Raw genomic sequence first — 17,541 nt, forward strand, 5'->3', positions numbered from 1 at the left:
AAATTCAGAAGTATACCAGGGAGGATGTTTTAAAATCAGGAATAGCATGTTTTGTTATTAGTTTTGATGAAGGCTGAGAATAGAAAGATTTGAAGACTGGACAGTCATCTTTCTGAAAATTTGTGTTCTGCCTTAATGTAGTTTGCACCTCGAAAGTCAAAGACAAACTTTTGCGCAAATTTTCCGCAGGGCTGGGTATCTTTCAACCATTCACTTTCAAAATGAAGAATAAAATTTGGTACTAGAGAAACAAATTACCCTCAATTTACTGATATTTGAAATTCAAAATGACTGCCATCCCTCTGTTAACTCTATGGAAAAACATAAAATTTCGATTCTCAACAGCTAAGACTCTGAAAGTTTTTCTTATTCAAAAGGCTTCAAACTGAGGCCCCGCAAGTGGTAGATCAGAAAAGAATTAGAAAAGTTTGAATGCAAATATCTGTCCGTGAGGCGCATTCTACCTTAATGGGGACTGGAACAAAAATACAGGTATGGTGTTGATACAGTGAACAAAAGCAGAGAAAACATTATTAAAATATTCAATTTTTTCTTGAGAGTACACATTTGATTGGGGGAAGGGGGGCCTAGACTGAAAGATCCGTTGCTAGAAGGCACTCCCTAACACCCTCCCCCTACCACTTTTTACGACCGACAAAGTCGGCATGTGAGATGAAAGAAATTTAGTCATACGTGCAACTGCTTCTGGTCTCTAAAATATGTAAAGTTTATGCAGCCTGCCGTTGAATATTTATTAAACTAAGTCCGCTTGCTGGATACTTGGATGGTGGTCATGGCAACACTGTCAAGAGGGGGAGGGAGCTAGAAAGTGCCCTCAAATGACTGCTCTTTCAGTCTAGGGGGAGGGGGCTTGAAGATTTTCAGGGGAAAACATTTTTGCATGCCAAACGTTTAATATTATATCCTGGTACGAAAACCTCTCAGTTAAGGACAAAATGAGATTAACACAAGTCGTCAATTTGGCAAACAACAGCAACTTTCAGTAATATATCACCAATCTTTGTGAAGAGGAAAGCCATTCAGATCCATCAGGATCAAACACATCCATTCAGCACAGAATTCAAAATCCTCCCATTAGGTTGACGACTTTAGGTACCTTTTGCACGTAAAAACTTGTACAAAAATTCTTTTATACCTTCAGCTGTGGCAGTTTTAAACTCTGAATTTTATACGTAATTTATAGATATTTCCCCCAAGATTGTGTATATGTGTGCTTTTTTATTGTAAGTCAGGAGCTTTATTGGGACCTTGTCAAGTATGCTGCCACGGAAGTACCCGGCAGGGTGTACCATTATTTTTTAGGGATGGTCGATCTTCGTGAGGGACTGAATATGCGTACTTATGGAAGGGGACTGGCAGTAGACAAAGTGCGCTTTTGGCAGTAGTTGTTTTAATGGTATATCACTTTTGGAGGCTTGAAAAATAAGCCATAGGACAGTTTGTTTCTTTCCAATTACTGCAAGAATACCACTAGCACTGAAGGCAAAGAGACTAGTGACCATCTTTTGAGAAATGTGCTATTTCTGAAGATGTGAAGCACATATTCACTCCATGCAAATTTTATTGTCCTGTAATGTCTTTTGCCGTTTGGCACCCCACTTCACACATTCTACAACAACTTTTGTAGTTGAGCAGAATCCCTTTTTGCTGTGGATTATACCTATTCATTTTGGCACCTTTCTTTACACATTCTCTTACAGCACCTGTACAATATGCATGGACACAAAGTTTTAAACGACTATAAATAACCTGTTCCCATGCAGGATTTTTTGAACTAGTACATTGTTGAACTTAGTTCAGAGTGTTAAGAAGACAAAAACGTGTTTCATTAATGGACAATAAAGTAATTTGAATTGAATTGAATTGTCCCATTGCTATAGAAGTTGATATGCATGATCCTAAAGATGACCTCCAGTACCTAAGTTGGAGACCTTATGTGCTTTTGTCATACTTGTTTTTCTGGTTTAAATATTTCTTGAATGGACCAATTCAAACCAAATTTGAGCACATAGTGTCCTTGACGTTTTTTTTTTATTTTCAGGGCGCCCTTTTGGTGCAAATTGAAGACTGTGTCAGATACACAATGGTTCTTTGACCAGATACATTTGGGGAGTACTATATTTTGACTTTTATGTCTTCCTCATATAGATCAATCCCAAGGGTATTATTGTGGTCAGTACATGTAGCAACTTTGGGCTTTTTAAACTTATACGTATAAAGGAAAGTGAGGGCCACTTCACACATTGTTTTCTACCTTTGTTAGTGTGTTAGTGATGGGGTATATTGAATCGATCAATGTGGTTTTATGATATGGAGAAACATGGTGGGATACTCAATTTTTTGTGCAAATAAATTGAAATACCTCAGATTGCGCCATTGAGCATATCAATTTCTCAAAATTTTCAATGCACCCCCTTCTCATGCTGTCCCCCTTAGGGTGGTTTAACAGTTCTACTTAGCAAAAAAATTAAATAAACCTATCAGATTGCACCTGACTGCAGCAATGCACACATCAATTTCTCGAAATTTCCCGTGCAAGATAGGGACAGCCCCTCTGATGCTTTCCCCCGCAGCATCTCAGCTCTCCCCTCCCCCGTACTTTTAAATTCTGCTCAGTCAGATATCCTAGTGAAACCCTGTCATGATTCATGTCCAAATTAAACAATACTATATGGTTGGATACTGGTTATAGCGCGTGAGCTTTTATATCTGCATATTGTTGTCACTCAGTGTGTGATGTACTGTATTTAACTTTTCTAAGTGGGAGGGGCGGAAATCATTCAAAATTTCTGAGTTAAAGAGGGGGAGGTCACTCAAATTCATCATGGTTGGCTGGGGGGGAGGGTTACTCGAAATTTTGGAGTTTGCAATGAAATTTCTCCAAACCCCTGAGCTAGGCCATAAATAATGACGGCTCCCTAATGGTGTTTCGGAACCAAAGTGCAGTTCCTTCATCAGTCACTCGAATTTTGTTTTCTCACATGTTAATTAGATGGTAAATGGTAAATATATGTACAAGAATTGTCTTCCAACTGACAAATGGTAAATGGTAAATATATGTACAAGAATTGTATTCCAAATCATTATCTAATGTGCAACATTTTACTCTGCACACAGTAGAGGACTGTACATTTGGTGGTAAGAAATCAAATATCCAAATGAGGAGTGCGAGAAAAATAAAAGTTACCAGTAATCAGACAGTGAAAAAAAATTTGAACAGTGGATCTGGTACGAAAAAAAATGCAAACTCTTAAATCTTCCCAACTCCCGTATAAAAGCGCGAGAACCTACGAGAGTGGTCATAATGGTGGGATATTCAAACGTACTCGGTACGCTCTGGACGTCGTCAATAAAAACTGTTAATTTAGAAATCTACCGATTAATTTTTTTCTTGGAAATTGAGGGATATGTGTATAAGTATTTGGAGCACAATATACTTCGTTTCTGACGAAATTAAATTTAAATGACGTCTGGAACCAGGAAAAGGATAAAATATTTGCCGGTAATATCGCCGGTATAACGTTCGATGTTCAGTTTGAATCTGCATGATTGACATGATATGTAAATTGCAAATGAGTCATGAGCGATACGTTGTTTACTTTTTACGTACGTAGCGTTGATTGTTCAACGCGGGGAAAAACACCAAATACTCGGAGCGTACCGAAAGATACAAACGCACACACACTGTGTATAATAAATACATGCAAACACATTTGATTAGGTAGTTCTCTTTTTGGAAAATTTGTTGGTCCTGAAAAGGACCGTTTTCATTTATGTTGGCCTACCTGAGCCGTACATTTTACAGACAGGAAGGCCTATACTGTCATTTATGCCCGACATAAAGTACGTCTGGTATGTTCGGGTTGAGACCACGGACAAGTACCAGCACAAATTCTGGCATGATCTCTCACTTTGTCTACACTGTCTGTATATCTTCTGTCTTCTTTTCAAATTTCAAGTTTTACCCTCTAGTCAACGTACTGTTGTAAGCGCAATCATCGCAATGCGATATGCGTAACTATCGCTTACGCTTAGCTGTTTCCAAAAGTGATATACATTTTCTTTCCCGATCTAAAGCCGTGCATGCCTATGTAACACAAAACAAGTAGCCTCCAGAATCCAATATGCTGACAAAACCGGGATTTTTTGACGCCTGCTATCGCCTTCGGCATATTCGGTCGTCACTGCTGGGTCACTTATGCTGATCAGACGTCGAGTTGGCAAACGTCCCCGGCGGCAGCTGAGGTCACCGTACCAATCAGTCCCATAAGTTGCACTCAAATGTCCGCGCTCGATCCCCATCACAGCTAGCTCCAATTCATTCCTGGCAAAGAAATTCCCGAGGCTACCTCTAGTGCTCATCAGTGACCGCTATCTTCATAAAGCCAGCTGACATAGTGTGATTAGCAGTCTGACTCTGACTACCACGCGTTTGTCATGAACTAGTATCGCGACTGCGTGGAGAGTGTAGAAGTGCAAGTGCACTCGATTTTGGCGGGATCGTTCAAAGTAGCGAAATACTAGAACTCGCCATTTTATAAGGAGGGATAGACATTGAAATGAATACTCCGAGAGATCATGCGATCACTTTATTCTGATTTTATTTAGTTGATTAAATATTAACAGATTTGATTTCTAAAATAAATATTTTTCAGAAGCTTTTTGAAATAATCACAAGACAACAAATCGACACCACATTTCATTTCGGTCACCATAAAACGTGTAATCGAAGCTGGGGGAATAGTCGTCGGTACCCTCCCATCCGCGACAGCGCCGAGTTCATGAGACAACGAAATTTTGAAAAGAAAACTACAACTACCATCCAAGAACTGTGGAAAACTACGTTTTATAATGGAGACACAGCCCTGCCTCGCTAAACTAAGGTCGAATAAGGAAAGGATTGTTTGTAAGACAAAAGCTCTACAAAATTGGTAGACGACTCGGCCGTTGAGCATTGTGGTAATTAATGTCCAACGTCGTCCATTGGAATAACCACACTCGATAAATTTGGACATCTAGTAGGCGAATTTGCTGTTCTTTTAGAACTGTTTTGATTTTTTTCCCGTTCTTTCCTGAAATGCGGCATTTCTAGGACGGCGTTTGGACAAAACGGTGCTTCATCATCAAGGCAAATACGACTCTGCAATCAAGAGTTAGACTCCCTGCAAGAGTGATGTACACTATGACGAGCCGAGGAAAACTCCGATAATAGATCCCGTGGCAGAAAAACTACTCGTTGGATTTCTGTATCGTTTACCCGTATACAAAGATGCGGATAGCTATTGCCACTGTCTTGATACGCATTACGTTGAATCATTCAAAAACGCGCAGAATATAATGACAAACGCTTCGTTTTCGGACGAGAAACGTATACCATGACGCATGAGATCTAAGGAGTGTCGATCGATCGCCTGGCAACGTCATCACGGTTTGTACAAATCCGAGGCGACGCCGCGCCGAACCTCTGCTCCAGTAAGACTTCGAAAAAGTCTATGTTCAAGACAAACCTTGGGGTTCAAGACAAACAAATGGGGGAAATGAGTGGATGTATCGTATGGAAAGTAAACCGTAAAATTAGGTGAAAATAGTATACGTAAAGTCGCCGTGCAGTCAATGTTTACATTATGTAGCGTGCACGTTCTATTTTTGGAGGTGTTCAACCAGCTGTTTTAATTTGCTACTTTTTGTTCACAAAGATACCATATTAGTTATGTTTTGCTCCGCCCATTTTTATCGATTTTTTCTCGGTAGGGCCCTACCGAGAGTTACCGGTTTAAATCTTCCAGACCCCCCCCCCACCCGGACGTCAAATGGTCCATCCCTAAATGAAGGTCAAGCCCCTCGACCAAAAATCAATGTCCAGTGCCCTACGTTTACGGCCCTGTCCACATGTGATCTCAATGCCGTGCCGTGAGTACCCGGGTCTGGGTTTGTGGCATCAGTCTACGGATGCGTTTCCTATCACAGGGACACGACACGTCGCTTGGCGATCGGTACTGATTCACTTTCTCTATTACTGTAAAGCAGTACACTCAGTGTGACAGTTTTCGGACGACCTCAGTTTTCGGACATTTAGTGACATGCTGTTAGTTACACTCACTTCGCTCCGTATCGATAGCGTTTTACAGGTTATGTGACCTCATATTAAGTCAGGTGACACTGTTGTCCCGTTTTCGATAGTTTTTTTTGGTAGAAGCTATTGAGTTCACTACGAGCGGCGGTCACAAATTGTCGTCTGACACCGCGTCAGTGATACTGTCAACATACTGCCGTCAGGTCAAAGTAACTGAAATTTTGACTAAAGTCCTGATTTAGCATTGAATTTTGAATGTGGGGGAGAATAATGATTTTGAAAATATTCTTTACATTGTTCGCTACGATTGCATGTAGTTTTAACAAAAACTGCGCAGTTGTTTCGAGAAAAAAAGTACATTTAATGAACGTAAGAAGTGTACAAGTTTTCGGACAGACAATATTTAGCATAATTGTGTAAACGTAGTAAGTGACTTACTGCGTAAAACCTTGACAGGTAAATGATTCCATACGATGAAATATACTTGCTATTTTTATTAAATAATGCCTGTGCGATTCTAATACAAACAAAATATGCAATGGAAACAATTATAAGTAATACTCGCTGAACAAACTTAGCGAAGTTAGCCACACCGTACGATACAAGGTGCCGAAAGCAACACACAGAGAGACAGCCCGTGTCCGATATCTAAGCGCTATACACGTCGAAATATAGTTGAGTCGTCCATGGATTAAACATAACTAATTATCATGAAATATTCTTATATACAGTTTTCTAAACACATCGAAATTAATAATCGGTGGTTTGAAGTTTCAAATTATCAATACTTAGCTCCTAATCACATTCCAAACACGACGTCCGATTTCTGGGATTGCAGTCCGATTACTACGCCATCGACATGGGGTCAAAACTTTGGCCTCTTTGACCCCGAAATACCACTCCCGTCGTGTCAACTGAGTTTGAGGATAACCACAATAAAGTTTCGAAAGGTATGGTAATAAGATTTCGTATTGCTGGTCATTTATGAAACGACTTTAGGCGAAATTCACTACCCTGTCCGAAAAATGTCACACTGAGTGTACCGATCGCCCAGCGACTTGTGTTTCCCATACGGGGTCATGTGGTTATGGATGTGACGTCACATGTGTACAAACTTATGACCAGCATCCAACAGACCAGCTGACTGACATTGAGTCATGAGCAGTAGACGGGGTCACTCAACGTCCCACTATTGTCGTATGACAATTATAAATATTGGCCATGTATTATCATATTCTGTTCATTGCGGGTCATCTGCATATGTTATGACACGATCGCTAAAATGATTACCATATGCTACTCCGACTGTACAGTGCCGCCCGTATGCTTTCACTGACATCACAGTACACGCTGTTCCACTAAGTACTACACCCACTGTCTGAGACCTGGAGTCAGTATGTCAACGGTGTAAGCACGGAGGCAACCTACCGACTTGTACTACACGATGACTGTCTAATACCAACCGCAACTGAATTATTTCTGCTCTTCGAAGGACGTCATTTGCTTAACACAACAACGGCCATCAGCAGGACGACGACCATCCTTCACGGAACACGTACATTGTAAAAATGTCGTATTGGTATTTCCTATGGATTATTATTCTGTCCTGTATCGGTGGGCTGCACCTCTTCACCGATCTGTTTGTAGGAAAAGTAAGGCCCTCCATTTTCTCCCTTTCATTTGGCAATATAATGGACAAATATAGAGTCTGTGGAGTCTCGATCCACCTTCATGGTTGGATCTGAACGGTCGACCATGACGACGATGACCCATTATTATGCAAAAAATACAATTGAAATTTCATTACAGATAAAATTGTCCAAGGTGAAGCCGTTAAGTACATAGGAATGTCTACATTTGTCACATGTAAACAATTTTAATGCAATAATCTATATCCCAGATGGACTTCTAAAATAGACATAACAGATGGAGTTGTATATTGTATGTTTGGCCAACTGTTGCTCGCTCCAGCAGTCTGGGATTGGTCTACTGTAAATTGATTAATTAAAGGCAGCAATAATCGGTTTACTGTTTTTCTGCTTGGAGCTACAAACAGCAAACGTTTGAACCTCGCACCAAGGCAAAACCTTGAGTTACAGCACTGGAACTATCTGTCTCGCTGAAAGGTTGTATAGGCCCCATACGAATATGAAGTTTTTACAAGAATATTATTGATGTTAAATTTTGTGGCGATTTTCACTTGATTTATTATAAAGCACACAGGTTAACACTAGTCTGGCAGAGACCCTGCGATTCGCGTTCTTCCCTGTTAGAACACGCGCGCGCCCTTCAGAGACGCGACGCGAATCCCAGGGTCTGGACGTTCTTGCAAGCGACCGGTCGGATTTCTGCCTGATCCGGGTACTTTATAGAACTCCGCACATCCGTTAATCAAAATAAAAAAGACAAGTACCATAGCCAAATAAAATGAAAAATGAAAAATAAAAACATACCGCGTATATAAGTCTACCAGCTACTAGTAAAAGTTTTCTCCGCCCATTTGGATAGGTGTTTCTTTTGACGACACTACCCTTATGAATATTCATATACTTGCAAAAACGGACAGTCGCTGTGTCTGGCAGCGCGTGCTCCTAGCTGCACAGCGTAGCCTTCGAATGCAGGCCCACCTTGGGCGCGCACAAAACAAGGCACAGCGACTGTGGAGAGTCTAGTTAACACGTGTAAAAGGCTCCCTTTAATTGTGCAGTGTCAACACATTACATTGACCCTCATAGAAATACCTCATGATGTGGAAATATTAGTATTTCTTGAAATTTTGACAAACAACGAGACTCAGTGAGAGTAACATTGAAAAATGTAATAAAATTATTAATGTTGCCAGGTGTGATTTCAAGGTGAAGTTAGATATTGGGTGTCGAAATTCCTAAAAATCTGTGTAAAAATTGCTCTTTCAAAAGTTTTTGTTCAATTTGAAATACAATATCATTTTGTATCAATATTTCTGAACAAGTAACTCACAGTCTTCATATTCTGGTAACTGAAATTACTTTCATCGGCATCCATTCTATAGTTGTCCATCACAAACGGTTTCCTGTTTAAAGCTTCTGGTCTAGCCATCAATCACAGGGATCTATGAAGTTCCTCGTTGGTATAAAGAATAATGTGGTTATTGTCATTGTTGTTCATGGTGTGCCATGCTTTTGTGGAGGGACCGCGTTTTTCATCATTAACTTATCAAAATACCATTAATTACTAACTGAAATTATAAATTGCAAGATTTAAGAGTCGGCGCCATATACCGGTATACGTAGTTTAATCCATATCAGTAGATATTTAAGCAATACAGCACACCCAGCGACGGTATACCACGAGATTTTGACCAGTTCACGACATATATGCATGAGCGATAGCGAGTGCATATATGGAGTGAACTGGTCAAAATCTCGTGGTATACCATTGCCGGGTGTGATTTATTGCTATTATATCATTACAGTATATTGAAATTCTGGCGAGGAACAATAAAAACAGATTTTTGCTCAAGCTAAGAGCTTGCGCTTATGCCAGCCGTGGTATATCACCAATATACCACGGTTCTTTTCGCGTCTCAACCAATCAGATTGCTGTATTTGCGCCATCAATATACTGGTATGATATGATACATAACATAAAGTCATAACCCTGCAAAATTCTTAATTTCTGCATATTATATACACAGTACCAGTATCATACAAACTTTTCATCGATACCAAAGTTTAGGGTAAATCATGTCATGGTTTGTAGTCTGGATCAGGAGTGTCAGAATTAAATAGTTTATAGTAGTCATGTAATGTTATGGTTTGAACAGAATGACTGAATTTGATTCTTTGTCCAATAGAAATATAATTTGTATTAGAGCAAAACCCCAAGAAGAGCATTGATGATGTGGACCTGTAGCTAGGTTACAACCTTCAAATTTCCAACTCAGTGAACAGTCCATGGAGACCTGCAGCTGTGTCCCTATATTTTGTAGTGATGAAAGTCAGCTACTTACAGGGGCTACAACTACATCCTTTAATATTGAATATTGTAGAATTATACTTTGCTGTCACAATTTTCTTGCTAAATGAATTCTCAGATATAATTCTGATTTTCTGTCACTCATAATAAGGCGAAACACAAGCTGAGAATACTAAATTTTGTTCTCATTGGCAGATTACATTGGAGAAAATAAATTTGAGAGTACAAATATTGATAGTGGCCAGTGTTCTCCCCAGAGCAATAAAAGCACTCTTTAATATTGGTAAAACAATATAAAATCATTATCATAACAATTATATTATTATGCAAATTAGACATTGTGCTATAATAAATTCCTGGGGAGAACAATGATAGGCAAGTGTCAAATATTTCTTTAAAATCATGAAATCAAATATGAAAAAATTTTAAATGAAACAACTTAATATTGTGATTCTGGGAGAATTTTGTTTCAGGATTGTATAAGTATGTGATGATTTCATTCCCCCTCAAATTTTCATACTGTAAACTTCTGACCTACTACTTTACCGTAACTTTCAGAAACAATTTTATATAAAGTAAAGAATTTTGATACTTGTTTGTTTAATATATTAAAAGGTACTTCAACATTTTATCGTCAATGGTATGAAGGTACATAATTAAGTAATATATATTGGGTTGTCATCTGACATTCTCAAAACCCCAGCCTATCCTTCTCCAGGTAATTGAGCATCCGGCTTTTAAGGATACTGCCAGTCATAATGATGCTGTATATGCAATGGTAATATCATATTATACCATTTTTTGTGGAAAATACAGTGCTGTGGTTGGACGAGATTTGAAAATCATAGTGCTGTATTTGCAAGAGGACTGTGATTTATAATATAGCTAAGGCGGAAAATGCGAGCTCTCAGATAAGAGAAAAACCCTTTAAACAGTTCAGATCATAATAAAACATCTTAGCAATGGGTATACCCATAATTGGGATGAATTATTGCTTTATAACACCTACCATGTACTTTTGGTATCATTTTGTGTATTTTGGAAACTGGTATGCTGAATTTGAACAATCTTGCAGTAATGTAATTCAATTTCCATTTTACATAGAAAAAGAAAAGTCGGACATCTGGTTCTGCCCTACACCAGGTCTTCGAAAATGAAAAGGTAAATTGTCATATTACGTGTTCCGCATGCAATTATTATGAAAGCAAAGTATCAAAGATACATTGTCATTATTTGAAAATTTTATTCTTTTTAATTTTAATTTCCAAGAAACCCGAACAGTTTCAAAGATGAAACAATTGAACACATCTTCCTTCGATCAAAGAAAGATTGTATCATGATTGATATTTACGTTTTTACCTTCTCGTGTCTATTTATAGACAGAGAAGGTATTAGAGTTGAAAACCAGTATGCTGCTGTCAAGTACTTCCGTCTGTCAAGACTTCCGTCTGTCAAGATCCGTTGACGTCATGCCATTGTGATGGGTCATATCATAAACTGGTGGGGGTGTTCATGGCTCAGGTTGAGGTGTGGGAGAACGATTTTGAGCTATGACAAAAATCAAAAGGGACTTAGCGGCATAGCCACAGTGTTAAGCCTTTCTCCAAGGTTTCTTAGTTGACTACAATCTATTACAGACTACTGAGCTGACGTTAGGGGTACTCACTTTGTGTTTGCTCACTCTGTGAGCGCTAGTGTTTGGTACTGAGTTGCGTGGATATCCCCTCATGGCCTCACGTGATCTTAGTCTGTTGCATAATCTGCAGAGATGATCATATGCCTCCGCGAGTCTGAGAACTGTCATTGTGTAAGCCTGTCGGCATTTTCCTTGCATTTTTTCTCATTTAATTTTGCAAAATATCGGCGAGTACCTCAATATTTCAAGATAACCCTTTCTTCCCAATCGTTTCCTGGAGTTTCAGAGTCATATGAACGAAAATGAGTGAAAGTTTTAGACAGGAAAATCGGACGTCGGCCATGTTCAATGTTTACAGTACAATCAGAAGTTTACGTGGAGGAATTAACCAACAAACACTATTCATGATGCCCGCCCTCTAGAGGCAGACCCTCCTATATGAAGTACCACATTTGATGCTTGTGGAAAGCTTGACCACACAATGGAGCATTTAAACTTTTAGAAAATGACAAACTGAATAAGAAGGTATTCAGAAAATGTCAAATACTGCGGAAAAATGCGCAAATATTCAATATAAACAGGTTAACTGACTGGTCAGATATAAAAAACAATGAAAATGTTTATGATCAAAAGTTTTTGAGATGCGCACATTTTAACAAATACAGAAATTATTAACATTATAAATATAAGACCAAACTATTTTTTCAGGGATGGGACAGGTTGGAAATGAGGGTTGAGAGACAAAGGCACTCCTATTGCTGCATGTGGATGCAGCCACACCATTTCATTTACAGCATACTTATTCACTGTGTTGTGTTCAAGTTCCATATTGTACTGACTGTCATACAAGGATAACATGAGCAAATCAAATCAAATTAGAAAAGGATCAATGCTGTTGTGTGGATTTTGCTGAACATGGCTGATTTTAATATTTCGCCCTATATATTTGGTATCCAGGAAAGGCATATTTTGATGTAAAGTCAAAATTAACACTACATTGCTGACAATATATTTTACCGTTTCTGCATGAACTTTTCTTTTTTAAATTATAGTATATTAGTACTACAAACAGATCAACAGTTATCGTGATGTCAACCCATAATTTTACATCACAAAGACTGTAATTATGCCATTTTTTTTTGTTTTTCAGTCATTTTATAAATTTTGCACTGCACAAGATGATTGAACAAATTGCAATGTTTGAATTTGTAAACTCAAAGAATAAAAATCCTTTGGTCACAGATTAAATTATTTTTTAAAAAGAAATTTACTCTTAAACACTTTTAGCATATATTCTTTACACGGTCATGTATTTCATGGAAAATATGCCTATTAAAAACAGTAATTTCTTCACTTTCAATTTTTTTTCAATACTATGACAATTATCAGCCATGAGGTTATACAAACACAAGACCAGATAAGCGTTTTTCATCATTTTCACAGGACTGATTGGAAAATCCATTAAAAACAGTTAAAAGTGACTTAAAATGATCACTTGGTATACATTTAATTTACAGATGCCAGGTCGTGTATTTCACATGCACTCAGGTCAGTAAGGAAGTGCGTCATTACTATTTTGGACTGTGAATTCTTATTTCTGAATTATTTAACTTTTTCCCACATTGAACTATCTTTAGGCAGTTTATACTGTAGCTTAGAATTTTTTTGATTGATGTATTTAATCATCTTTTGGGTTCTTTATGTCCATATCCCACCTCATGCCCCTACATCATCAACTATTTACCAACAACTCCATGCCAACAACCAATTACCTGACCTGGCCACACATTAGAGAAGGTACAGCGTCATTGACGGTATTTTTTAGTAATGTTTTTGCTGTGTGAATATACATATGATGTCATAATTATGTCATAAATTTTTATTGTTATGCCAATAATTACAGGTGTTTTCATTTCATATAGCAGTCTCTTCATGAGATCCATATCATGTCTGGCAACTAGCCTATATTTTGTATCCTGTAATTTCTTACCTGAAGATGTTGCCAATCACCTCAAAGACTGGATGGAAATTGAAGACATTCTATCATGGAATAAAAGTGTGGAGTCACAATGTCACTGTTTTATCCCAGAAATATCTCATGTATGGATGTCAAGCTGTTGTTGTGGCAACACCTCAGGTAAGTGATCTAAAATTCATTTAACAGAAGTGTTAATAGTAAGATACACATGAATGGCAAGAATTTAAGTTTTCAATTGGTCTTTAATTGTCATATACAAGCACCGATCAGTGGCTGAAAAAATTAAATACTGTTGTGTGCAACAAGGGAATTGCCCTGTAATGGAGTTATTTTGAGTGTGACCTTTCCTGAGGAGATTGACCCCAATCAGGTGACTGATCAAAACAGATGACATCATCTCGTATTTTTACCCAGAGAGATCCTGATATTATAGAAATAACGGGCGACGCGCTGACCATTAACGTTTATTTGTGGGCAAGGGCGAGAGGAAAGCCAAAAATTAATGGGTAAGGCTTGCAGAGCCCGTTAATTTGGCTTTCCTCGAGCCCGCGCCCATAAATAAACGTTAATGGTCAGAGCGGAGTCTGTTATTTCCATTATATTATCAGCGAACCAAAGAAAACCGTCAAAATTTGCGAAAATTTCAGGAGCGAACGACAACTTGGCCACAGAAACTGAGCATTACGCGATGCACTGTCGCGCGTGCTGTAAAAAATGGCAAATCCGGAGATGTTTTCTGAAAAAAGTATCTCAACTTGACCTACAAGTGCTCCATTTTATTTTGTGATTAATTATGATTTACGTTTGAGCTGTAAAATTACGATACTTTGAGTTGTTAGTGTTATTATTCATATTCACGGGCATGTAAACAGACCATTACTATGTATTTGTGGTCAGTCACATGGTTCAGCTCGACCAATCAAAATGCGACGGGCAGTGCGTGGTAATATAATGGCAGATAATTGAAAGTACATGGCTGCTTCAAGCTCAGCTTGGCCATATATTGTATTCTGTTCTACATTTTGTTTCCACCTGTCAGAGGTTAAGGCAGCCCAACTGGTGCTACTACTTTTAGAAAATGTATCAATCTTTGACTGATGGATGAGTGGAAATTGAAGCAAGGGTAGTAAATATTTTTTTTTCCACCAGCCCAGAGTCTGGTTAATCTTAAGTCTCCATTAATATGTAAAAATTGGTCACAATCTGCTAAACCATGGCAAAAGTGAATTATGGATCTCAACAAATAAGAGTGTATCCCTAAAGAAATGGGCTAGGTATAAATGATGATGTTCTTGTACAGGACTAGAAAATTTAACTATTTGAAAATTAACTTTTGTCATACATCATTTTGAATTTCTATTTATAACAGTTATGGAAGTTAGCCTGGATTGAATTTTCATTCCAAAATAAGCAAAGTCCTAAAATTAAAACAGCTTATCCAATTTATTTTCCCAAGACTTAACCCTTTGAGTGCCAAAGTCTATTTTTGTCACCTTTATAAAATATACCACAGTCAATTTTTACAAACTAAGTGATAACTTTGTTTTCTATATCAGCAGCTTTAGAATGGCTTCATGATAATTACTATCAGCATTAATGAAGCCTACCAAACACAAACCCTCATGCTTTGCAGACTGGTTACTGTATCAAAACCATGCAATATTTATAAAAGCAATTTTACATGTATTTTCATCGCTTGGATTTTTTTAGAAATTGAAGATTTATAAATAAAGTTAAAGTAAATTGAATAATGTGAAAGTTTAGGTGGTGCTATCAGTGACAAATTTTTAAATTTCAATGGTTAAGCCAATAATACAGGTATGCTATCTTTGAAAGGGTTACGTCACTGACATAGGAATGCTTGTAATTTTAAACTAATAAATTTAGTTATAGCAATCAGAATAACATATTTTGATAAATCATCCTTTTAAAGATAGGAAAGGCAGTTATGAATTTACATTTATGATAACTTTGTTCCTCTTCAAGTTTCATGGAGATTCTATTTCTTACCTGGACAGACATCAATTGTCATTTACTGCTTCCTTTCTTTCCATCAAATCTAAATGATCTAAATCTTCAATCAACCCATGAAAATCTTCTAAAACTTTATCTGGTGTGTTTTTTCCAATATCATATGGAAAGAGTTACATTTGAGTCATTTTACTCAATGTCCACTCATCCAATTGCAGCTTACAGGTTTCTTGGGAAGATGTGATAAGATTTTTTCAAAACAATGCCAAATATGCTATATTGTTTTTTGGTGCAACTTTTGTCACCCCCCCAAAAAAACAAAACAAAACAAAACAAAAAAACCAAAAACAAAAAAAAACAAATGAAAACTTTTACACCAAAAATGGTAATGTAAAAAGTTGTAACTTTGAAATTTATATACAGAGTCTTTGGGATGATCTGATTCATGAATGTTGAAACTATAACTCAATCTGCAATTGTGTATATTTAGGGTTTTAAAAACATCTGATAAGAGTTTCAAACATAGTATATCATTCCTTCATAGAAATCATAACTGAAAATTATTGTCAATTCAAATTATTAACTCATTCATACATTTGAGAATTTAGTCTTTAAAAAATTACCTTCTTTATCAGTAAACTTTTTATGTTTGTTATTCACTTTCATCCACTTTAAACAGTTGATATGATATGTAGTGTATATCCATACAGTGTTTATTATTCACAATGTCACTTTATATTGAATATTCCACAGTATCTGTAAACTTGTCTACATAAAAATCTGCAGGATTTTTTTAACAGATACTGTAATGTGCTAACAACAAAAAAAAAGACTTGAATTTCTCAGGAATTCTCATCAACTTGACAAATACTTCACATTAATTTACAATCATTACCATCCTTAGCAAGCAAAACAAAAAATTTGAAATCTTTTCTTTCATAAAAATATTTAGACTTTTAACTATGACTCTGTAATATGTCCCAGAATTCTTGTATATTTTGGTAAGAAAATACACAAAACATAGGCAACTTTAAAAGGTAAAGGGCACAATTATTTCTGTCATATCTCTACTATAAATATACCGTACTGTCTGAGTATAAGCCCCTATAGTTAGGCAACATAAAACTGTGGTTATACTAGGAAAGGGGCTTATACTCAAGCAATCCATGTTATCAGCCATAAATGCCTAATTTATACTAATTTATGAACAAACTTCAAATCACTTTCAAAAATCGGCTTTCATCCAAAGAAATTGTAACGGACAAAAAAATTACTGACAAGATTTATATTCTCATGATCTCACGAACTATCATGGCAGATCGCATTGATAATACGGTAGTAGACCACCCTAACCAAAAGACAGCAGAAATCAGTGATGATTTCCAAACTGATGGAGTTTTTTATATGACTGTTGCGTATCTAAGTGATCCCACAATCCCTAAATACAGAAGTGATAATATGGTGAAATTTCTGTTTGAATCATACCTTGAAACAAAAGAAAACTTGGGACAAGGATCAGTGTTGCGGCCAGGAATTTTACATGAGGGGACACTGTGTCCCACTACCATTTATTTTTGGGGACATTTTGTTCATTTTGGGGACAACAAGCATTTGTCAATCAAATTTTGCATTATTTCGTAACACATTAGTTTCACTGAACAAAATTCAAGCTACCGGGACAGTGTGCTATGCTTGAATTTTAGGCAATTGAAGCAGTATACCATATCTGCCGCAAATCAGAGCTCAGGCGGACTACAGTCAAGCAAATTATGATATTATATCAAGTGCAGTGTTTTAATTATTTTTAATCATATAGCTAGTTCTGAAAATACGTAAGTGTAAGTCTCAAAATAATTATGCAAAACAAAGATCATCGTCAGTAACAGATATTATTTGTAGACTACA

General features: G+C 37.2%; 1 protein-coding gene across 2 annotated transcripts in view; it reads left to right on the top strand.

Annotated features, from left to right (window-relative positions):
• The first annotated feature begins 7,139 nt into the window (after positions 1-7,139).
• Positions 7,140-17,541, top strand: part of LOC139150537 (stAR-related lipid transfer protein 9-like) — a 41,810-nt gene continuing 31,408 nt past the window's right edge. Inside the window, exons 1-3 of one of the 2 annotated variants that reach the window (XM_070722968.1) lie at positions 7,140-7,746; positions 11,156-11,212; positions 13,684-13,824. In XM_070722968.1, coding sequence (XP_070579069.1) covers positions 7,663-7,746; positions 11,156-11,212; positions 13,684-13,824 — 282 coding nt within the window. In that variant the 5' untranslated portion in view covers positions 7,140-7,662. Of the gene's footprint in view, positions 7,747-11,155; positions 11,213-13,609; positions 13,825-17,541 lie in introns of both variants that reach the window. The other variant, XM_070722969.1, reaches the window with a different exon arrangement.

This window comes from Ptychodera flava, chromosome 14, assembly GCF_041260155.1.
Source record: "Ptychodera flava strain L36383 chromosome 14, AS_Pfla_20210202, whole genome shotgun sequence".
Lineage (NCBI taxonomy): Eukaryota > Metazoa > Hemichordata > Enteropneusta > Ptychoderidae > Ptychodera > Ptychodera flava.